Source organism: Mytilus californianus, unplaced genomic scaffold, assembly GCF_021869535.1.
Source record: "Mytilus californianus isolate M0D057914Y unplaced genomic scaffold, xbMytCali1.0.p SCAF_3, whole genome shotgun sequence".
In the NCBI taxonomy this organism is placed as follows: Eukaryota; Metazoa; Mollusca; class Bivalvia; order Mytilida; family Mytilidae; genus Mytilus; species Mytilus californianus.
In genome coordinates this window covers 126643484-126668937 of record NW_026262679.1, presented here as the reverse complement: position 1 = coordinate 126668937, position 25454 = coordinate 126643484, and the positions used below count along the sequence as shown (strand labels likewise).

Below are 25454 nucleotides of genomic sequence, written 5' to 3'. Positions count from 1 at the left end.
ATTGAAATTAATAGAAAACGATAACATAATGGATTTTGGAAAAAAAGGGAGATGGCCAAAAAAAAATTGTCCTGTCCCCAAGTACCTATGGATATGATGACAGAGAGTTATAATGATGGACGAAAAACTTTAAAAGTATGGAAATAGGTAGCTTTTAAATCTTATGCGCCGTATGGTTATCAATGCATACACATAGTATACCAATAAAATACATCGGATAACCTTAAACTGTCAAGATTAGCTTTCACGCAACAGCTTATTGAGGATCTCGCCAAAGATCACATGATGCAAAGAAACGAAAATCAAAACAATTTAGACAAAATAAGAATAAAAATGGAATAAGGAAGTTTCCCGGTCATCGAGAGAAAGACTGAGATGTATGTTCAGACAGGAATGGTTACGGGGGTCGAATGAGGAGTAGGACAGTGTGTCGAGTATGCAGTAAGGGGGTGCGCCGGGATTGTAAAGATATTCATTAGTGTTTTGAATCTTGATTAAAAATGTATTATTTGTTTCTGATAAAAAAAAAAACGTTTTTATTGTAATACCAGGTATCGTTTTAAAATGGAGAAGTGAGAACATAAGACAACCCACCACACCTACATGAATAAATGATTGATAATGCATCAAATCCCCATCCCCTCCCATAAAGATGGCTCTGTAGGATCACGACAAACACTTTAATTACTCAACTTTACTTTTCCCTAGATGGTAATTTTAATTGATATTTCGGTCATTCTGGTATTTGAAATCGCTCTTCGAACGTTTTTAGGCTTCTTGTTTGTTTGATAATTCCATAACTCGGATCTGGACCACTACTGAAGATTCATCATTTGATGAAACGTGCACATACAGTGCAACAAAATTGGTTTCAGTAATTAAACATTTCGACTGCTATCCGATGGCATTAATGAGTGAAACTTCTTCATTTCTTTAATATGATTTTTTTTATATAAAACAAAACAGAAAAATCAGCAGAAAGTCCACAAAATGAAAACAAATTGAAATAATTTATATATATACTCTATAAAAGTATGGCCGACGCAACTAAAATGAAAATTTGAAAGCACTTTGCATGCATAACGTTACGTTTTGTTACGGCACAGTTCTTCGTCTGTGTAGCCACGCCCATAGTACACAAAAGAGGCAACGTCACTGAAGCCTATTGTTCGACGTAAGGAAAAAATCGGGCCGTGGCAGTCAACGTAGTATTTACAAATCGGCCTAAAATCGGCCCGTGGCACAGAAAACGTTAAGTAATTTTTTTCAATTTTTTAATGAAATAGTAAAATGAGTATACGTTAATGAAAAAGCAATAACCAAATAACCTACGTATTTATAATATGGACACGAATGATAGTTCCAGTAAAAGAAAAAAAATAAAGCTTGATATGGACACGTTTGGGGGATTGGACACGTTTGGGAGATTGGGCACGTTTGGGGGTTATATAAATACACGCTTTGGCGCCCTTTTACATTCAGACTTGTTTTGCAGTTCAGTGACGTCATGTGGACACGTTTGGGGGAATCGGACACGTTTGGGGGAATCGGACACGTTTGGGGGGAAGGACACGTTTCTGAGTGTTACATATATACTCATCAAATATACCAGGCTTATACTTTTGAACATCGACAAAAAACTATTCAGTGACACTCGAATGAAAATGTTAAAAGGTCAAATTGCCAAATCATGAACTGAGCTGAATGGCATTGATGTGTGGGATTCCCAGTTCTGCTGTAAATTCCAAGTTCTTTAGAAAGACATTGTAAATAATGATTTTGAAATATAAAAACAATATTGATTGAGGCTTTGTCTGCTAGAACAAGATATTGTCATGAAGAGGGGATAAAGCATCCACAGTCTTCTTAAAAGGGCCAGGAACCCGTGAGCGCATTGTACATTGTAGATTTTTTAATGAGCTTCTGTATGCATGAACGAACAGCTTTGATCCCTTTTGACAAGGAGTTTAGTTTTGGATTATCTGTCCCAGGCTTTATCCATTGTCTGGCATAGTCCTTAACTGCATTCATCAGTAACCTGAAGTTCATATTGCAGTTGATGGACTTGATGGTGTAAATGAAATGAAAGTCGTAGTTTTATCTTTGAAGGAATCAGGTATTGTTTTCTGCACATAATTTTGGTGGAAAATATTGGCTAATATTAATGGCATCCAAACCCTTACTTACGAATTCTACATTTTTCATATTTTTTGAAAATAGGAGTCACGGTTTTGAATAGCCTATGGTTAGTAATGTCTATAAATATTGCAATCAATCTGTACAGAACGTATATTAATAACGGAAGTGTTTTGTGCCTCTTAAAATAGTAAATTGAGCTTTGAGAATGGTATGGAAAAGAGTTTATTTCAAATATAGTCAGTTCAGAAAGGTTTACGAATTGAGGGTTACAAACAATCTATAGACACGATGTGAACTGCAGATGGTGTATATGTTCGATGACCGTGACTCCTGTTTCGTCGAACAAGTTGTTAAATATTTTTAATGTGCTGATATCACTACCTGGGCCTAGACAAAATACCTACACAACAAATTTTGTCGTTGCGTTCGTAAGAGATATGCGATCTCAATTCGTGAATCCAGAAATATTCTCTTTGTAAGCGATATGTTGTACTCTATATTGGATCATTTGTTGAATGATAGTTTTTATCTATCATTGTTACTTTCATAGAAATAATGGAATTGTCAGGTTGGTGAAAGTGTTTATAGAGTAAGTAAATGTTCTCAGGTGTCCTTAACATAAGACCGATGATCATTTGTTCTTTCGTTAAGTCTTTGTCGTGTTTCACAAACACATATCAGTTCATAAAGAGTACACCCAATACCGTACACAATATTAGAAGCCATAGAATTCAGATTCTCATTACTACTTGTATTGTAACATTTGGTAGTCAAGTTACTTTGAAAATAGGTATCAGAAATGAGTTTACAACACGTTTTATAGTTTTTACGATTTTAGAATAGAACGATGCTGCAAATTCTCGTTCAATTCTAATATATCTAAAAGTTGAACAGTACAGGGCCAAATATAAATAAACTTGTCTGAAGTTTTGTAGTACAAAGTGGAATTTGAAGACTGCACTAAAGTCATTTGGATCGAAGCTATTGAAAACTTGTTCAAAAACCATGTGCAACTACCTAACAGAATGATAATAGTCTTAACAAAAAGTAGATTTACAAAATGTAGTTCAAAAAATGATTTAATGCCTGGACAAAGCGAACTTGAAAACAGAAAAGATGAAGCATCGACAAGATGTATGGTTAGACGTGCATATATATACTAATATTTCTACTGCATCATACGAAAGACACTGTATAGATTGAGACAGATTAAAACAGGAAATCGTACAACAGGTTATTACTGCATATATGATTCTGAATTAGTTTCCTGACAGACCATTGCATCATGTTATGCATGCACTTATCATGTTTTACAACTGGACGGTAAATAGCAATCTATCCATCCATCCGTCACTTTTGAGGATATCCCTAAAGAGTCTAACAAATATTCTTACAAGAGTAAAAAAAATACTATATAGATATAAGAAGATGTGGTATGAGTGCCAATGAGACAACTCTCTATCCAAGTCAAAATTTATAAAAGTAAACCATTATAGTTCACAGTACGGTCTTCAACACGGAGCCTTGGCTCACACCGAACAGTAAGCTATAAAGGGCCCCAAAAACTACTAGTGTAAAACCATTCAAACGGGAAAACCAACGGTCTAATCTATATAAAAAACGAGAAACGAGAAACACTTATGAACCACATCAACAAACGACAACTACTGAACATCAGATTCCTGACTTAGGACAGGTGCAAACAATTGCAGCGGGTTTAAATGTTTTAATGGTACCAAACCTTCTCCCTTTTTCCTGAAACAATAGTGTAACATCACAACATAGAAAGACACACTAAAAAAAATATCAACTGAAATAGCTTAACTCAATCAAAGGACATATTAACACAATTGAACATACACTGAACAAATAAATTTGACCTATGATACAATGTAAATACAAAATAAATAAACTAAGGGAAGAATAATAAAAGTAACATTTTATATCGGTATGAAATGTTAAACAATTAAAGAAAAACAATATGCTCCAACAAAAATATCAGCCATTTGCAATAACTTTAAACACAGGTGAATGAAAATAATTTTGTTGTTAGGTATACGTGTACAGTTCCAATAGAGAAAGGAAATATTTTTACAAAATAAATAATTTTGATGTTCATAGTTCGAAGTGAAAATTTATAGTAATACCAAACACTTATCAAAGCTGGTATATAGACCAGATATAGCCCTGAATAACATTAAATAACAAAAAAGCAATACAATTAGTATCAACAGGTCAAATAAACAAGAAAGTACGATTTGAGAGTACTCGCAGTTACTGACAGCTAGTTAAAAGCCAAAACAATTACTAATAAAAAATCATGCATCAGAGACTAAAATCAACTAAAACACATGGACAGTCAAAGAAGACATGACTTGTGTAATGCCAAAAATATGCTTATTTCTTCAACGGTTTATATTGGGTATCAATTCCTAAAATGAAAAACAATCCTAGATTGTAGTCCGTTATAAGCACTAAAGTTTGCATAATAAAGCAATATTTTCGATTTCTTCACACTCATACTATGTCTTATTCAAAATTGCCATAATATCCACACTTGTTCATTGACAGGATACTTTCAAAAACAGAAGCACACAAAGATACCAGATTCCTGTCCTTCGCAAGAGAATCCTACATTTTAAGATGCTAGTTACCGATATGAAATGGTTAATATTATAATCGACCAGCTAATTGTTGAAAATAATCCACAAAACTAGTCAGTACTAATTGTGCATTCCGCCTAGCGTCTCTCTAACCTATTATTACTCTGAACACAATTCACGAATTGGTCTCACCTCGATGAAGAATTGCATCCTCTGCTATATAAATGACTTATGATACTGACTGCATAAATCGTATTACTTGTATTAAAACTTGAAACTGCTAACTGAAATTAGTGACACATGCATTTCAGCAAAATTTGTCGTTCTACGTACTCGTTCATCCATCGCTTTGGGTCCAAAATTTCATGCAATTTCGACTGTCCCAATGTTTATTAATATTTTCGATTTCTTCACACTCATACTATGTCTTATTCAAAATTGCCAAAATATCCACACTTGTTTATTAATACTTGGATGTTTTAGATTTAACGGTAGTTTACTGATATTTTAAATTGGTTCAAATTTATATATATCGAAGCAATGTGTAAAAAAAAAGAGAAATGAGTACATTAAAAACGTCGTGAGGGATTTCGACTTGCGTCTCCTGCAATGCATTTAATACAAGCAATGTCAAAAACATATCTGTCGTACGTTGATTAATTTACACATCGTATCGTTCAACCAAATTGCGATGGTGACCGTAACAATTGTGTAGTTTCCAATTTTAGTGTTTGCTTTACAACACCCCTGTCAAAAAAGTCCGCACATGAACATGCACGAGCGTCACGTATCAATTTACATATGAAAACGCCATACGATATTAATATGGATGTCCCTTTGTATCTTTTGCCTTTCTTATATGTTACTACTAAGAGATTTAATTGACAATAAAAATGAAATATTAACGTTTAAAATGTCAAGTTCACATAAATATGTGATTAGATGCAAGCACTCGCTGAAGAAAAAGTGTGAAAATTTATTGACAGGACATCAACGAAAATATCGAACCCCAAGGAAAATTCAAAACGGAAAGTCCCTTATCAAATGGCAAAATCAAGCTCAAACACACCAAACGAATGGAAAACAACTGTCATATTCCTGACTTGGTACAGGCATTTCCTTATGTAGAAAATGGTGGATTCAACCTGGTTTTATAGCTAGCTAAACCTCTCACTTGTATGACAGTCGTATAAAATTCCATTACATTGACAACAATGTGTGAACAAAAAAAACCGGACATAATAGGTAAAAATGAGGATATATTAATAGAACACAATCAGAAAAGTTTCGATTGTTAATTGAAAGAACATCATCAATACATCTGAATGTGAAATTAAATGATGTGGCTTTTTTTATCTTCTTGTTTTTGATAAGTGTCTGAAGGAACTCCGACTCATATGAAAATAAGAAGAGGTCGGCAAGGAGAGGCGCACAGTTTTTGGTTGGGTTCGTGTTGCTTAGTCTTTAGTTTTTTATGTTGTGTCATCTGTACTATTATTTGTCTGTTGGTCTTTTTGTTTTTGGCCATGGCGTTGTCAGTTTGTTTTTGATCTATGAGTTTGACTGTTCCTCTTGTATTTTTCGTCCCTCTTTTTTCGTTCCCATAGGAATGTCGACAATTTGTTGAAAAAGACTACCTTAAAATTCAACAAATATGTTGTCAATAAGAAACTCCAGCATACTGATCAAATGTTCCTTTGTGTAAAATGTTTTACATTTTTGTTCACTATTTAAAAGATATGACGTATGGTATCCCAAAGTAATAAATTTACAGCGTATGCTATCATTTTTATAATGAAAAGGATTGTGGATTATTTCTTTAAGACTATTTTTCAATTTCACATGGGGAATGGTGGTATACAGGGTTGAAAAATCAAAAGTTTTGAAAAAAATAATTTCAAAGAAAGATCAAGCTTTAAAATTGTCCAGAAGTTCTTTAGATTTTTTAAGAATCCACATACGGTTAAAACCACTACACAAGTAAACATTTTTACAGTATTTCTCGAGTCAACATATCTCGACTTGAAACGAAAAAAATATTTTTTTTCCTTTTTTTTTTTTAGAAGGTGCTGTTCAAATCTGAAATTTTAATAAAATACATAATGGCATATTTACATATTCATTCTTTACCCTGCAATATTCAATTAGCAACTAATGTAATAGAGTAGGCGTCCGTTTCATGTCTATAAGGTTTATAGCATCAAAATAATCCCAAACACAATAGAAAGACGAATAAATACGGATAATATATCAAACGACATAAAAGATGATACGATTTCTGTTCAATCAGAACTTTGAATGCAATAACAATATATTGCATCTTAATTAGAATCACAAAAGGTTTTTAAGTTGAGACTTCTTAAAGCTAAAATATGAAAAGTATGTCAAATAATACAAAAACTAACTTAAGTGTGTTTATCGTTCGTGCCTTCCAAAGTCAAATGAGAAAAGAATTAATAAGTCCGTGGAATTAAAAACTACAACTCTAGGAAAGGACTAACAAAGTTATTGATGATTATAAATGTAATTCGAGACTATATGTAAATGTTAACTGCAAAAAAAAACTAATCCACTTTTGACACTATCTTTTGATAAATAAAACTACTCTTGCCAAAATTTCATAAAATTCTAATAAGGTTTGACATAGTCATTGATGTGTATAAATCTTAAACTTTCGGCCAGGTGAGCTAAAAAGGAAAAATGAAAATACTAAGTATTTTTTTAAATTTTGCAGTGGATTCCGTTTTTTGATCTGCAAAAGATTATGTTCATATTTCATAAAATTCCGTGAATGTTTGACAAAGATAATGATGTCTAACAACACTTTAACTTCAGATAGAACCTAAATGTTACCGCCAACAACATAGAAGACGGAATTAAAGATCTATTTTTCTGGCTTCCGTGACAAAATGTCGCAGACTCGACAATGGAAATGATGTATTTTAATTGATGTTTACTCTGACACTACTTATTTATAACTTCAATTGATCCGTTATATGAATATTAGTATGATCAGCTTTTAGTTTCTTAACACAGATTCGGTGATGTAATCCGCTTTTCTAATGCATTTTAAACGACATGTAGGCAAACTTTATCTTTCTGCTCAATGATCTTCCAAAATATGTGCTCTTTCTATTTGACGGAGTCAGACACGGTCGCCTATTTGTGAGTAACAATCACAAAATCAGATAAAAGCAAGAAAATATGACGTCATAATCAAATTTTGACCAATGAAAATTTTTTTTACTATCAGTTGACAATTGGAAAGTTGACTCATATTTCACTATTCAGCCCCATTCTACTATTTAGTTAGATGTCAGGTGCTACCCTGATATACCCTCTTTTGTTTTTGTCCTCTGGTTTTGTAGTTAAAGTATTTTGTCGTGTACTTGATGACGGATAGCGTTTGACGTCTTTAGCCGAACAGTTTTATCTTTTTTACTTCATTCAATTCCTGTGTGCTGGTTCATATTCTGGACGCCAGTATTTGCTCCTTTCACAATTGGAAATACGGATAACCAAAAACAAAAATGAAATTGAGAAATGGAAAAATACTAAATACTAAACTCGTTCAAAGGGTATCTACACGTCTCAATCTTCAAAATCGCTTACTAGTATCTAAAAGGTTAACCTTCTATCGATAAGTGTCATGCCAAAAAATGACTAACATGTCCTCGTCTTTCCACCAACAATACGATAAGGTCCATGTTTAATGATCGCACATTTTCTTTAAATTTTGAAACTGATATCAGTTGAAAAACTAACAGTATTATCTATTTACTCACATGAAACAAACCGGGATGCGGTATTCAGTACGTAGGTGAAACTGGAAACTATTTATCTAAACGCACGCAATAACGCCTTTGTCGTTTTAAAAGACCCCATAAATTCAAAAGTATCATTTATCAACACCTTAAGAAGCACAATCACCCTATCAAATATTTAAGAGTTCAACCTTTAGAAGAAGTAAATAAACAGCCTGGGGAATCTCATTTGAAGTTTGTACGATCACGGATTGTTGGATTAAAAAATTACTGACAGTGGAATTGGTAATATATCAAGAACCGATTCTGTGAACATTTTGGATATATAATTTATAAAACTGTTTGTAAATAAAGGGAACAGTAGTATACCGGTGTTCAAAAGTCATAAATCAATTGAGAGAAAACAAATCCGGGTTACAAACCAAAACCGAGGGAAACACATCAACTATAAGAGGAAAACAAAGGAACAACAGGAACACTGAAGTGCAACAAAAACAAACGCCAACATACATAAAAACGAACTATTTGATAACAACTGCCATATTCCTGACTTGTAACAGGACATTTTAAAAACCGTTCTCATGAGTGTAGAATAAATCGCAATCAAAGAAAATTTCGTACCAGCAATACCAATATCTAGGACCTAATTTCTATTTCAAAAAACAACGACAGACATTATCTGTTAACCAAGCTCTGTTCTTTACCTGTTAATGAATTACATCAAATTTTAGAGGGGCCTCGGGTGCACTCGACTCCAATCTTAATTTACTAGGATTGCCAGTTTTCCTATCGAAGGTCGGTGGTTTTCTCCGGGCACTCCGGCTTCCTCCACCAATAAAAACTAGCCGCCACGAAATAGCCCAAAAGCGGTGCTTAAAAGTGGCGTTAAAACACTAAAAATCAATCATAAATCAATCAAATTTTAGAGGATTGCAACACAATTCCATATTGCAGTCCTAAGTATGAAATCATCCAAATTATAATTGCATATTGTTATTTTAAACTGTTTCCCAAAATTGATCGCCCTGAAAAATCATAAAAAGCATTTTATTAAAATCAAATATGTCAATAAAGGTTTTGATTTTGTAAATAAATGCCGGTGTTTTTATGATCATTCTGTTAAAGAACAAATTCCTGAACTCCCTCTTATTTGTTATGTTTACAAAAAATCTACCTGGAAATATGTGTTTAACTATAGCGAAGTGTGCAAATAAAGGCAACAGTAACATACCGCTGTTCGAAACTCATAAATCGAAAGAGATAAAAACAAATCCGGGTTACAAACTAAAACTGAGGGAAACGCATCAAATATAAGAGGAGAACAACGACACAACAAAAACACAACATTAAAATGTAACACACACAGAAACGAACTATCATATAACAATGACCATTTTCCTGACTTGGTACAGGACATTTTAAGAAAAAAATGGTGGGTTGAACCTGGTTTTGTGGCATGCCAAACCTCCCGCTTTTATGGCAACGTCAAACACAACACCAAAACGACAACATGACATGACAGGACCACCATACAAATAAGTGTGAGAACATATAGGACAAAGAAACACACGAATAATAGCTAACAAAAGATGTAAATATCAGTGACAATTCACCTACGTCATGAAATTGCAGTCATTCTGAATACATTTATGGCCCTAGTTCTATGTTATAACAGGAGACCTTAACATCGTTCGTGAAAGAGAAATCATTCCTCAGCAAAGGACCTAAATTTCTTCCCCCGTCAATTATCAATTGGAATGAGTGTCGTAAAATCATCCACGACTCACTCCGTACTTACTGCTCGAAATGGATAAAACGAGAAAAAGCTAACAAGAAATCCTTAGATTCTGTTTTTAATTCAGTAATGAACATAGTTGATATACGTGTACAACATTTTAAAGAACATTTTACTCCTAACAAAAACCATAATAACCTATTTCTCGTATGAAACGTAAGCTAAAAGAACTCGCCAAGGAATTTGTTTTTGTCCCGGCTGATAAGGCTGCTAATAATAACATTATTGTTTGACGAAAATTCTACATTGAGGTTCTGCAAAAGGAAATCACGAATACACCAACATTTCAGCTGACTGCATTTTCGGAAAATGACATCTGTAACAAACATAAACTTTTAGCTACTTCTTTACAAGCAAAACCAAATACAATAAAAGTTCCAACTATGTACTGGCTTCCGAAGCTGCACGAAACACCTTACAAATTAAGATTTATTTCGTCTTCAAGCCATTGTTCCACTAATAAACTGTCTATTCTACTTACTAGTACACTTGGTACAATCAAAAACCTGGTAATAAATTGTTTAAATAAGGCCTTTGAAAATAGTGGTATTAATCACTTTTTGAGTGTGAAAAAAGTACTTGATAAATTGCATGCTTATATTGGTGATTTCGAATCTGTTCAAAGTTTTGATTTTTCTACCCTATATACCACTTTGAATCATAATCTTATGTAGAACAATTTCACACACCTAATTAAATGGACATTTAAAAGTCAGAATGCGAAAATATATGTTGAAACTCTTTTAGGTCATTTTTTAGTAACAACAAACAAAAGAACTATGTCAATTGGACCTGCTTTGATACTATAACTGCCCTTGATTTCTTACTAGATAACATTTTTGTTTGCTATGGAGACTTCGTATATCGTCAAGTTATCGGAATTCCAATGGGGACTAACTGTGCACCACTTATTGCAGACCTGTTTCTATATTGTTATGAGTTAAAATCTATGACTCAAATCATGAATGACCCGTCGAAACTAGAGGTACCCAAGAGCCTGTGTCGCTCACCTGTATCTACTGTGGTATTGGAAATCATGTAAATAAGGTTAAAATCATAATAAATAGTATTAGATACCCCAATAATGATTGAGACCAAGTTTGGTTTAATTCGGCCCAGTAATTAAATTAAAAGCAGGTCATCTCATTGTATTCTTACTATTGTTTCAGAAAAGGGAGAAGGTTTGGTACCATTAAAACGTTTAATCCCGCTGCAAATGTTTGCACCTGTCCTAAGTCAGAAATTTGATTACAGTAGTTGTCGTCTGTTTATGTAGTTCATACGTGTTTCTCGTTTCTCGTTTTTATATAGATTAGACCGTTGGTTTTCCCGTTTGCATGGTTTTACACTAGTAATTTTTTAGGGCCCTTTATAGCTTGCTGTGCGGTGTGAGCCAATGCTCCGTGTTGAAGGCCGTACCTTGACCTATAATGGTTTACTTTTATAAATTGTAACTTGGATGGAGAGTTGTCTCATTGGCACTCCTACCACATCTTCCTATATCTATTTACAATAGATACTGAAGACCCCTTATCATTATTTAAATTAGTTTTCAAGTTGTGACCATTTGAAATTGTTTTTTTACTATTTTCCCATAGACGTCTATAGTAAATCCCTATGTTCTATTTTTAGCCATGGCGGCCATGTTGGTTGATGGGCGGGGTCATCGGATACATTTTTTAAACTACATTCACTAAGGATGATTTAGGGCAATTTTGGTTTAATTTCGCTCTGTAGTTTCAGAGGAGAAGATTTTTGTAAAAGATTACAAAATTTACGAAAAATTCTGAAAAATTTACTTTAAAGGGCAATAACTTCTTCTGGGGTCAATTGACAATTTTGGTCATATAACTTATTTGTAGATGTTACTTTGCTGAACAATTTTGCTGTTTACAGTTTATCTCTATCTATTATAATATTCAACATAATAACCAAAAACACCAAAATTTCCTTAAAATTACCAATTTAGGGGCAGCAACCCAACAACGGGTTGTCTGATGCGTTTGAAAATTTTATGGCAGATATATCTTGACCTTATGATTATTTTTACTCTGGTCAGATTTGCTCTGAATGCTTTAGTTTCAGAGATATAAGCCAAAAACTGCATTTGCCCCATGTTCTATTTTTAGCCATGGCGGCCATCTTGGTTGATCGGCGGGGTCATCAAATACATTTTTTAAACAAGATACACTAAAGATGATTTAGGCCAAGTTTGGCTTTATTTGGTCTAGTTGTTTCAGAGGAGAAGATTTTTGTAAAAGTTAATGGACGACTGACGACGGACGCCAAGTGATGAGAAAAGCTCACTTGACCCTTTTGGGCCGGGTGAGCTAACAACATCTGATACAAAAATTTAATAACACTTTTAGATATTTGGATGATATATTGGCTCTCAATAATGAAGACTTCAGTACATACACAAGAGAGATTTATCCGGTTGAACTGACTTTAAATAAAGCTAATACTAAAATGAACACTGCATTTTCCTGGATCTTGATATCTATATCTTTAACGGGAAGCTTAATATCAAAATTTATGATAAAAGAGATGATTTTTCATTTCCTATTGTTAATTATCTATTTCTAGATGGTGACGTTCCCTTGTCATCATCTTATGGTGTTTATATATCTCAACTTGTTCGATTCGCTCGTGTATGAATTAACGTATTTGATTTTAACGAAAGAAATCTCTGTATTACTGAAAAATTATTACACCGGGGTTTTCAATATCACAAACGAGTCAAAACATTTACTAAATTTTATCATCGGTACAAGGACATCATTCGTAACTATAAATTTAACATGCAGACATCTTATACGTTCAGGTATTTCACATCCAATATTTTATGGTAATATTCTTTACAAAGCACAAAAAAGTCGGCATTCACGTCTAAAGCTAACAAACCTCTTAAAAGACTTATTCAGACGAGATATAGTTACAATACTGTTGTCAGGTCATTAAAAATGGCTTATTTTGGTATTAATATTGATTCCCTCAACGGGTCTTTGCATTGGAATTAAACACATTTATTCTAAAAACAGTTGTTGACATGATACGGGTTATGTTCATCTCATATATTTTATGATGGTATGATACTAAACCCCTAACGGGAGGGATTGTGCTTGGTTTTCATATGATGAAGACATAATCTTTCAATCAGTTTAATGGAGGTCTGGAGATGGCATGTCAGTAACTGCTAGTAGTCCTTTGTTAATTTATGTATCATTGTCATTTTGCTTAGTTTCTTTTGTTACCTATTCTGACATCGGACTCGGACTTCTTTTAAACTGAGTTTTAATGTGCGTATTGCTGTGTGTTTGTTTTTTCTACATTGACTAGAGATATAGAGAGAGGGTTGAGATCTCACTAAACATGTTTAACCCCGCCCCATTTTTGCGCCTGTCCCAAGTCAGGAGCCTCTGGCCTTTGTTAGTCTTGCATTTTTATTTAATTTTAGTTCATTTATATGTTTTGGAGTTTAGTATGACGTCCATTTTCACTGAAAGTATATATTTTTGTTTAGGGGCCAGTTGAAGCCTGCCCCCGGGTTAGGGATTTTCTCGCTGTGATGAAGACCCATTGGTGGCCTTCGGCTGTTTTCTGCTTATTATTCGGGCTTTTGTCTCTTTGACATATTCCTCATTTCCATTCTCAATTTTATTATAATGTTTATTATAGATTCTAGTTTGGAATCGTCCATCGGTGTCATTACCGAGGAAAAGACATGAAATAAGCCTTTTACCTTAGATAGTATTCTTAATTTCATGATCACTGGGATATATGAGATGTAAGAAATCACTGAGTGACAGAACATTATCAAATCTGAAAACGAAATTACAGACCTTTGCAAGATGCTTCTTCATTTTTGTCTGGAGGAATTCTGCTTTATATGAGTACAAAAACAAGTAAAAAAGTATAAGAGAAATACCGAACTACAAGGTGAATTCAAAATGGGTAAGTCCATGAAGACTGACAAAATCAAACGTTATTAATAAATAGAACGACTGAAAAACAACTGTCATATTCCTGACTTGGAACAGGTATTTTCCAAAGAAAATGGTGGGTTAAACCTTGTTTTGTTTTGGTGATGCACCATTATTACCGATTGTAATACCAACTGTCTGCTGAATTATCAATCCATTAAACTCCAAAAAAATATCATTTGATGAAAATGTCCAGCATATTATTATCTATTTTTTTCGGTGTATTCTTTATGGAAGTCACACATGTAGTTAGTGTACATTTTCGATCACCGTGATTCCTATTGCGTCGAAAAGAGGTCAAATAAACTTCGGTTGACATAACAACGAACAGAACTCATTTTAAACTAGAAAATTTGGTAAACCGTTATTTTCTATTATGAAACCTTCCAACGGAACAATTCAAATATTTTTTCTTTTATCCGGATAAAGTACGTTGAATCACAAAGTTGATAATCCTTAATATACTTTAAATCGGTTAAAGTAACTCCTAGTTTTACTTGAAAGTGTTATATCTTAGACCAATAGGAACTACTAAACGGTAAAATCACAAAAATACTGAACTCCGAGGAAAATTCAAATAGGAAAGTCACTAATCAAATGGCAAAATCAAAAGTTCAAACACATCAAACGAATGGATAACAACTGTCATATTCCTGACTTGGTACATGCATTTTCTTATGTAGAAAATGGTGGATTGAACTTGGTTTTATAGCTAGCTAAACCTCTCACTTGTATGACTATTCTAGTTTATCTTTTTCAATATTAGTAAACAATATCAGTTCTTAATTGAAAAAGCTAAATCAGAAAAAGAAAATATAAAAAAGTTTCGCAGAGAAACCATTTGTCTTATAATTTGCTGCGCAAGACGCGCGTTTTGTTTACAGAAGACAAGTTAAAATAGTTGAATGGCCAAATAGGAATGGAAGATGAAGAGCAATAAAGACCAATATACCAAACAAACATGCCATATAAGAGGATGTAAGGGGCATTTTGCTTAAATGGTTATGATTAAAACATAATGTATATCCTTACTGATTTATGCTTTAGGCTTTACGCTTCTTCTCTCTTTCTAAAACAGGTCAAGTTTGAATTTTTAACATGTTTTACAAATAGGATTCTTATCATTTGCAATTTCAATTCTAAGAGATATCTTAATTGTACATGTAGTCTATAACAAGCGGTCCTATTTAGGACCAGACGCCTTCAATTCAAGCCAATCCAAAACATATACAAATGTATGTTTATTTTGAAGTCGATTAATATGGTTACAAGAGATTTATTTTAGAATAACACTTTGTTCACACTTGTGTTAAAGAACGTATCCTTGAAATAAATTGAAACAATAATCATCTTTAGAATATCTTAAGAAAGAAAGGAAGAAATGTTTCTTTTTTCAAATTTTCAACAAAGACAATTGGTACCTCGGACTTGTTACTGAAACATGTAAACTAATTGTATCCACAACATGTAATTTACAGCTGTCGAAATACCTTCTAAAATTATTTAATTTGAAAAGGCCTTGACTATCTCATCAATCATCTTCGACAGGATAACAGGGTTTTTTTTCATATATTTGATTTGAATTTTGGTGTTTTAACGCCACTTTTAACATACATCAACTTCTTTGCATGATGTCTCTATTAATGACTTGCTGCCATTTATACAAAAGCCGTTAGGTGTTCATCACATTCGCACGAAACTTTATTTATTACCCCTTTCAAAACTTCATTCTCTGTTCAATTTATGTTTGGAAACCACTGTTACAAACCCTCATTCAAACCAATACAAACTTACAGCTATCATTTCGGATATTGCAAGTCACAGACTTTTCAAACAAATTCGCATTTGAAAAGATGAAAAAGAGAAAAGATCTTTTCTTAAACTTTCCTTTGCAAACAAAGGTCTCGATGGCGTCAACTTAGGCAATATCCTTCAACATAAATTAGTTCAGTCGAAAATACCTTCTTATTTTAAAAATCAGTCTGTACCAATAATTTCTTATACCTATACCAAACCAATTGCAACTAAAATTTTCAATTGCAAACACGTTTTGCTGGATCTCAACATTGACGACTTCAAGAAGAGGGACGAAAGATACCAGAGGGACAGTCAAACTCATAGATCGAAAACAAACTGACAACGCCATGGCCAAAAATAAAAAGACAAACAGACAAATAATAGTACAGATGACACAACATAGAAAACTAAAGACTAAGCAACACGAACCCCACCAAAAACTGGGGTGATCTCAGGTGCTCCGGAAGGGTAAGCAGATCCTGCTCCACATGTGGCACCCGTCGTGTTGCTTATGTTATTACAAATTATAGTGATGGAAGATCCAGTTCCTCATCTTTGGTTGAAATTCCAAAGGAACATAGAACAGACCTATGATTATCCAGGATTTCCTCTTTGGTAAGTGTCGTGAGGGTATATGTTGAGTTTCCAAGTGAATTGTCAATACCTAATTCATTTATCAAGCAGTTTATGTAATGATATTTACACACAAAAACGATGTTCTTTGGGGCTTTATCTACGGCTTTATCAAGTCTAAACCTCCTGATTGCACCTGTGCTAGTTCCCAATTCACATATAATTCGGCTGGCCACGTTATTACCGGAGACCTCAACATTGTCAATAACACTTCCCTGCGAAATTTGTTATCCAAAGGTCCGAAATATCGTGAGCCTAAATCCATCAATTGGAAATACAACTTCAAAATACTGATGGATTCAGTCGAGGATTATGCCAGGCAATGGGCTAAACGTGTGAAAGAATACGTAGATACTCTTTCCGAATGGATTAAGGCTGTGAGGTCGTTGATACAAATCCGAATTAAGAAACTACATGGGTCTATCAATAACCACGCTACGTCAATTTTTAAAGGCCTAAATGTTGCTAAACACTTGTCCTACCTTCATGACAAATATGTTGTTGTCCCCGCAGATAAAGCCCCAAACAACATCGTGTTTATGTGTAATATTATTACATAAACTGCTTGATAAATGAATTAGGTATTGACAATTCACTTGGAAACTCAACATATACCCTCACGACACTAACCAAAGAGGAAATCCTGGATAATCATAGGTCTGTTCTATGTTCCTTTGGAATTTCAACCAAAGATGAAGAACTGGATCTTCCATCACTGTATTGAATACCTAAACTACATAAGTGTCCTTACAAAACAACGGTATATTGCTGGGTCTTCCAAGTGCTCCACGAAACCTCTTTCTAAATTATTAACATCTATTTTATCAGCAATCAAAGCCGGGCTCCAAAGTTATTGTGAAACTGCCTATTCTAGAGGTGGCATGAATCAGATGTGGATACTAAAAAATTCCAAAGATCTTTTAGAGTACATACAATCAAAGACTCTCTCATCTTGCAATAGTATTAAAACATTTGACTTTTCTACACTTTACACAAGTATTCCCCATTCCAAACTGAAAGACATATTGAAAGAGTTGGTATCATTTTGTTTCGTTAAAAAGAATGGCGAACGTAGATACAAGTATCTTGTCCTGGGGAGGGATAAATCCTACTTTGTAAAGAATCACTCTGATTCAAACAAAAAATTCTCTGAAACTGAAATTATCAAGATGCTTGAGTTCTTGATTGACAACATATTTGTTACGTTTGGAGGACGCGTTTTTCAACAGACTGTCGGAATTTCAATGGCAATCAATTGTGCCCCTCTTCTTGCCGACTTGTTTCTTTATTATTATGCGGCTGACTTCATACAGGAACTTCTTAGAAAGAAAGATAAGAAGTTAGCAATATCCTTTAACTTTACGTTCTGCTATAAAGATGATGTTCTCTCACTAAATAATACAAAATTTGGTGACTATGTTGAACGAATCTATCCCATCGAACTAGAGATAAAGGATACTACAGATACAGTTAAGTCTGCCTCATATCTTGACTTACATCTAGAAATTGACGATTAAGTTCGGTTGAAAACAAAACTTTACGACAAAAGAGATGATTTCAGCTTCCCAATTGTGAACTTTCCATTTCTATGTATCACATTCCAGCAGCGCCTGCATACGGAGTATATATCTCCCAATTGATACGATATTCCCGGGCTTGTATTTCCTATCATGATTTCCTTGATAGAGGAATGCTGCTCACAAGGAAGCTATTAAGCCAAGAGTTCAAAATGGTGAAGTTGAAATCATCCCTTCGTAAATTTTACGGACGCCATCACGAGTTGGTTGACCGTTATGGAATAACCGTTTCACAGATAATATCGGATATGTTCCTTATGTCGTAACTACAATACCCTTCCCTTTTCACGAATGTGACTTACCGAATTAGACTATTTACCGGATTTGTAATAACATAAGCAACACGACGGGTGCTACATGTGGAGCAGGATCTGCTTACCCTTCCGGAGCACCTGAGATCACCCCCAGTTTTTGGTGGGGTTCGTGTTGCTAAGTCTTTAGTTTTCTATGTTGTGTCATCTGTACTATTATTTGTCTGTTTGTCTTTTTATTTTTGGCCATGGCGTTGTTAGTTTATTTTCGATCTATGATTTTGACTGTCCCTCTGGTATCTTTCGTCCCTCTTTTAAGCACCGCTTTTGGGCTATTCCGTGGCGGCCAGTTTTTATTGGTGGAGGAAGCCGGGATGCCCGGAGAAAACCACCGACCTTCGGTAGGAAAACTGACAATCCTAGTCAATTAAGATTGGAGTCGCGTGCACCTGCACGAGCAGGGTTCGAACTCACAACCTCAGTGTTGACTGGCTAGTGATTACAGTAGTAACTACTTAGACCACACGCCCACCGGGGCCCCTTTTTCATATATCGGTGAGCCTCATGAACAAATTCATTATGAAAACATTAAAGAAAATCGTTAGGACCGACTTGTCCTTTCTTTCAATTAAACTGGATATTATCCTGTTCATCCCTAGACAAACTACAGTTTACATTTTGCAAGAAGCAATAAATCAGTTTGGTTTCATCTCAGCCTCAAGGTATCCTTTATATGCGAACAAATATTTTATTTCACACGAAACACAAAAGTATGCAACAAAAGAAAAACATAGTTCATTAGGGATGATATAATTCATGTTCAAAAAGAACTTTGGTTGCCCTGAAGAATGATAAACATTTGTTTTGAGTACATGGATGTTTAGAAGGAGTTCAAAAAGTGCAACATTGAGAGAGCAACGACACAAATAAAACATATCGGATATTTAAAGTTCATACGTTACAGTAGCTATTTTAAATAACACTTCATACATTTGGTTCGTCCCAACTGCTTTTTTGAATTAACTGGCAATCGGAACGCTCTAACAAACAAAATATTGAAGTGTTTTCTAAGAAAAAAAGCAGTAAAATGTTTATGGGTAAGCACGATAGAATATCTCGACTATCTTACTCTGTTTAATTCAAACTCTCTAATAACTCACTAATTTCATTTTTTTTCTAAGTTACCTATAAATTAAAATTTCATTTCTTCTTTTATCTTGAGATAGCAACTTCTAAAAAAACATTGTTTTCTGCCTTGTCTTTGAATTTTTCATTTTAAACTTTTGATTATTTTCATTGATCCCGTTACACTGTAAATCAACTAATTTTCGCAAGCAATTCATTTGCCAAATCTTTTCGAGATGAGACAAATGCCAGTAGAAATCGTCAGAAATATGTCAAACTTTGATCTTTCCTTACATTTATACATAAAATATGTTAGAAAAACGCCCGCTCTAACGGTTGGAAAAGCATCCGCAAAAATTTTTATATATAGTATATGTAGATTTATATAGAATTAAATTCATAACAGTGTAGACGAAACCCTTCGTTGGCGCGCTCATTTTTTCAATTAACTGGATCAGATCAGGTAACCGTTTGTCTGTTACGCCTACTTAATACGTTGTTTTACAAGGGACATTTAAACGTACGGGGTCACAAAAGGTTTCTTAACGCCTGAAAACAAATGACTCGAAAAAAATACTACAGGCGTATTGATAAACATTGAATATTTTGAAATTCTTTAAGACAATCGATAATCAAATTATTTATCATACCGCACGTTCTTTGAACATTAAAATAAAATTTTTCTAGCTTCAAAAGTAGTAATGAATGTGTAAGCAATAACCTTTTTTGGACTTAATAGCGATTTTATAATTGTCGCTTTCTAAAATGTGTACTAGCTCTTCGTATCTTGTAACCTTTATCTTGTCAAAAGTATTCATTTTTAGAACGAATGCATGATAACTTTAAATCGTGGTGCAATGAAAAACAAATAAATAATATATTTTCGAACGGTCTTTTTCGTACTTGCAAAATATAGGAGAGTAAAAAGCTACATGTATTTGGGCCTAGCTTTATACAATTTGCATTTACTATATATAAAATAGTAATCTTTTGATTAAGTTTCTAAATATAATCAATTGTTGAATAAATTTATTTACTGGAAAGCTAGAATATTCAAATTAGTTGGTCCAACGTTCTACTGACTGACTCAGCATTCGGACTAGATTATTCAGAACAATACATAGTTTGATAAATGGGAAACTGGAATCGTTCTGCTAACCACTTTACTTGATGAAAACCCATGCTTGGTTGCAGAACCGTATTCCTGAATTCATGATTATGCACATATCACTCATTTGTTCTGAAAGTGTGTTTTATTTTGATTTGATTTAATTCATTTGTGTGTGGGGGATTAGTTCGTTTCTTATGAACATACAGGAACAATATTTTTTAATCTCAGTGTCGTATTTCTTTTTATCCCTAATTCTAAGTTGATATGAATTAGTTGTTTCACCTTTTTCTTCTTGAATGATTGAGGACCGCTTAAAAATGTATGTATCCCTCCGAAACATAAATACATCTAATCAGGACGGGTACACTATCATTCATTGGCACACTAACGTTCCCGGTAATATAATTGTTTTATTTCATAATAAGCAATATTGACTTAGAGAATTGACCAATCCATTGAATGGGTTGCAATGCATGATGGACTATATGTACTTTATCGAGAACACGCGTGTTTTTCAGTGGCCTACAACTCACTTTTTCTCCTTTGTGTCTACGTTTAATAAAGCATAATTTGTATGCTCAGATTAAAATAACAAACGGAGATCTGATAAACTGTAACACCTGATAATTTGTTGTTTATTGGACAAACAAAGCCATGTAACAGTGTTACAACCTATGTGCTACAATTAATCTGTTTAGTATGAAGCTTTTGGTTAATTATTCTAATGTTTAAGATATTATGAACACATTATTTAATGCATGGATAGATTAAAAAAATGTAAATACAATTCTTATTTAGATTGTTGTAATTCAATTGCTGCAGTTATAAACAGGGCGGGATATTTCCAGAGGCGGATTTAATTGCTGGAGGGGGTATGGAGCTTAATACATGGTTAATGCATATATTTTTACATGTCCTACTCCAAACGTTGAACGCCTCCCTCCCCCCCCCCCCCCCCTTTTCCTTTTCGAAATACAAATGTTTACTATTCAAGACAAACAACACAATTTTTAAATTCCTTTTAAATTTTGTTGAAGGAGTTTATTTTATGTATCGAAATGTGAAACAAGTAATTATTCAAATCCCCACTGGAAGGACTCTGACAGACTGAGTGAGCGTAAAATCATTGTTATCGATAGCCGATGACAAACAAGTTAAAGGTAAATGATTCTGTATTTTTAAAAACATAATCATTACGGTTGTTCACACTGTTATGGGACTACTTCTAAGTGATGCTGCTATAACAAAGACAATTAATACAGTTAACCATTCATTAAAATAAGATACTGGAACATACCTTTTTACATTCAAAACTGTTACAATCATTAGCTTGGTAAACATGGTACAGCTCGTCTTGCAGACTGTCTGTCGGTTTTTGTCCGAACTGAAACAGTTATTGAGAATATTGTCATTATTGCACGAAATGTATGTGCAAAACGAAATGTAAATAAAATAATCGCCAAATCACATGAATTGGTAGCAATTTAACCAAAAGATAAAAAATTAATTATTACACTACCAATCTTACTGTACCTGATTCGCATTTTGCAAATTTATTTTGGTTCGTTGATGCTCTAGGCCATCATATTTCAAAATCCGAAACCAATATAACTAACTTCGAAGAGAGCTGATATAACCGAAAAGATCGAAAAAGTATAGTCAAACTCAGACAAGGAATCAGGGCTATACATTTCTAAATTTAAAATAATTTTCTCAGATTTAAAACAGCAAATTTCAATAAAATACTACCCCTTTTTTTAGGAAGTACATAATTACTGAGCACCAGGGCTGGTGATACCCTCGGAGACTAACAGTCTACCAGCAGATGTATCGACGCAGTGGTATTAAGGATGTACTCTTTTGACGTTTCAGTCTCGTTGAAATCTCGTTTTGGAATTATTTGCAAAACATGTGATACAAGTGGAAAATATCAATGAATTTGAAAAATATTATAATCAAACTTAACTCTGTGAAAAAAGTGTGTATTTACAATAAGTTGTTTTTGAGTAATACAATTTTTCAAAGTTTATAACCAATCAAGTCAGTCTCATAAGCCAAAATGTTGAGAAAATGGGTGAGGGGTACAAAAAATGATTTTACCAGATACATGTACATCCAATATCAATGTTTTCCTTTCAAATTTCATAGATATTTTTTTTTTCAATATTTTTTTTATTTATAACAAAGAAGTTAAAATAATATGCTTTTTGTGATAATAGCCCAAAAATTGGTAAAAATTGATGAAAAATGGGAAAATCATCAAATTTGGTACTTTCAAATGGCCGTAGCAAAAAAAGAAGTGCACCACTATATGATTTTTTCTTCACCAGTTATTTTTTTTACAGTCATATAAACCCAAAAATCAGGTTAAGAAAAAAGGTTTAGTTCTAGAATTTTTTGGCTCCTCAGAGGTGAACATCCTTAATAACATAAACGATATAAATTTTACTGCACCAGGTGTGCATTTAAACACATATTTTCCTTCCGTGTACCAACGTATAAATGGGTCAATTAAACAAACAAAGCAAAACAAGAAAATAAAAAAATGTCCTGATAATAATTACCTACATGTTACCAACATAACTAATGTATTATATAGTTAATGTTTCGAGAGGGTAAAACAATCCTGAATCCGTTGACTGATATCACCCCCCGTTTTGGTGGGGTTTGTGTTGCTCATTTTTTATTTTTTTATGTTGTGTTTTGTATATTATTGTTTGTCATTTTGTCTTTTTCTTTTTTTGCTATGGAGTTGTCAGTTTATTTTCGACTTATGAGTTTGAATGTCCTTTTGGTATCTTTATCGTCTCTTCCGCTACTGACATCTTTCATAAATCACCTTACATTTTAGTGGGTTTTTTTTTTTTCAATACAGGTGGTATCTATTGATGATATGCGTTGATTTTCAGTAAATTTTAAATTCAATAGAATTTTTTAAATCATTCAAAACGATAAGTAAAGGCAACAGTAGTATACCGCTGTTAATTAATAAGAATTAATTCCCATAGGCTCAATTGGCCTAAGCCAGATTGGCACACATTATTGAAACATTTGGTTTTTGATTTTCGTCAGTTTCGAAATTGATCTGGCTTTCCAACTGTTTTGCTTTTGGTGTGCTACTGATGAGTCATATATCGACGGAATACGTGTCTACCATACAACATTGTAAGATTGTTTTAACGCAAATGAAATTATATAACTGCCTATTGACGTATTGTCCCTGAGGGTAACACTAAGTTGCTGACAAAAAACATCTTTGATTTCGCACACATTTTAAAATATTTGATTTCGAGTGGTTTTGATTCAAGGGACTCTGCTGAGACTTATATTGACAAAACGTGATTCAATCATACATAATTATAATCCTGATATCCTTCAATTATCGTGCATTCATTAATTCTTAGTTTAAAAGAAACAAAAATATCATTGATGCAGTCATTTTCTGTTCATAAAATCTTAAAATCATTCAAAACCCTTATGTTTTTCTACCCCTAACCATACACAACCTTAACCAGATTTGGCTCAACGTTTTAAACAAAATCTTTAGCATAAACTTTGAAATATTTAATTTCGATTTGTTTTGATTCAAGAGTCTCTGCTGAGTCTTATATTGACAAAACGCGATTCAAGCATACTTAATTATAATCCTAATATCCTTCAATTATTCGTGAACTCATTAAATGTCAAAGAAAAAGATTTACGTCCATGTAAAAAGACATTTGATCACAGTTATAATAAACAACTGATTAGGTAGGGTCAAATTTATTCTTGCAATGGCAAACAACTGAAAAAAGTAAAATAACAAAAATACCGAACTCCAAGGAAAATTCAAATAAATCGGAAAATCCCTTATCAAATGGCAAAATTAAAAGCTCCAACACATCAAACGAATGGAAAACAACTGTCGTACAGGCATTTCCTTTTGTAGAAAATGGTGGAATAAACCTGGTTTTATAGCTAGCTAAACCTCACACTTGTATGACAGTCGCATAAAATCCATTTCTTTGACAACAATGTGTGAACAAAACAAACAGACATGATAGGTAAAAATATCAACAACAAACCCTCAGCTAAAATGTAAAATCACAAAAATACTGAACTCCGAGTGTGAAAATGTGAAAATAGGAATAGCATCCCTAAAAAGCCGGTCAAAGTCACAATATTACTTGTCTTTAAAGAGCTACATATATTAGCTCTGATCGTTATTAGATAGCGGTAGACAGAACAAAATGCTTTGTAAAGTTACCTGGGAAATAATATAAAACAATATACTTATCAGGATTAAAATTTTGTACGCCAGACGAGCGTTTTTGTCTACTAAAAACTCATCAGTAATGCTCGAATCAAAAAAGTTTAAAAGGCCAAAAACAATACGAAGTTCAAGAGCGTTGATGAACCTTAATTCAAAAAGGTTTTGTCAAATACAGCTAATGTAGTCTATTCCTGGGGTAGAAAATCCTTAGAAGTCTTAGCTAGTTGTCAATCATTTTGCAATCGTTTGTGGATCTGCAACACGCATCAAAGTTCGGTGCAAGACATATTTTATTCAAAGGAAACACGACATTTTCAGCACAAAGATTTACCTTTGCAGGTACAAAGTAAATCTTACAACTATTCTGAAGACATTTGCCCTTGAAAATGATGGGCTTTTTTATAGTCTAAAGGAGACTGTTGTG

General features: G+C 33.5%; 1 protein-coding gene across 1 annotated transcript in view; it reads right to left on the bottom strand.

Moving 5' to 3' along the window:
- The window catches only part of LOC127736121 (angiopoietin-1 receptor-like), a 184911-nt gene that overhangs the window by 99008 nt on the left and 60449 nt on the right, over positions 1-25454 (bottom strand). The window contains exon 3 of the mRNA XM_052246664.1: positions 22076-22162. Within this exon, the coding sequence (XP_052102624.1) occupies positions 22076-22162 (87 nt within the window). The remainder of the gene's footprint in view (positions 1-22075; positions 22163-25454) is intronic.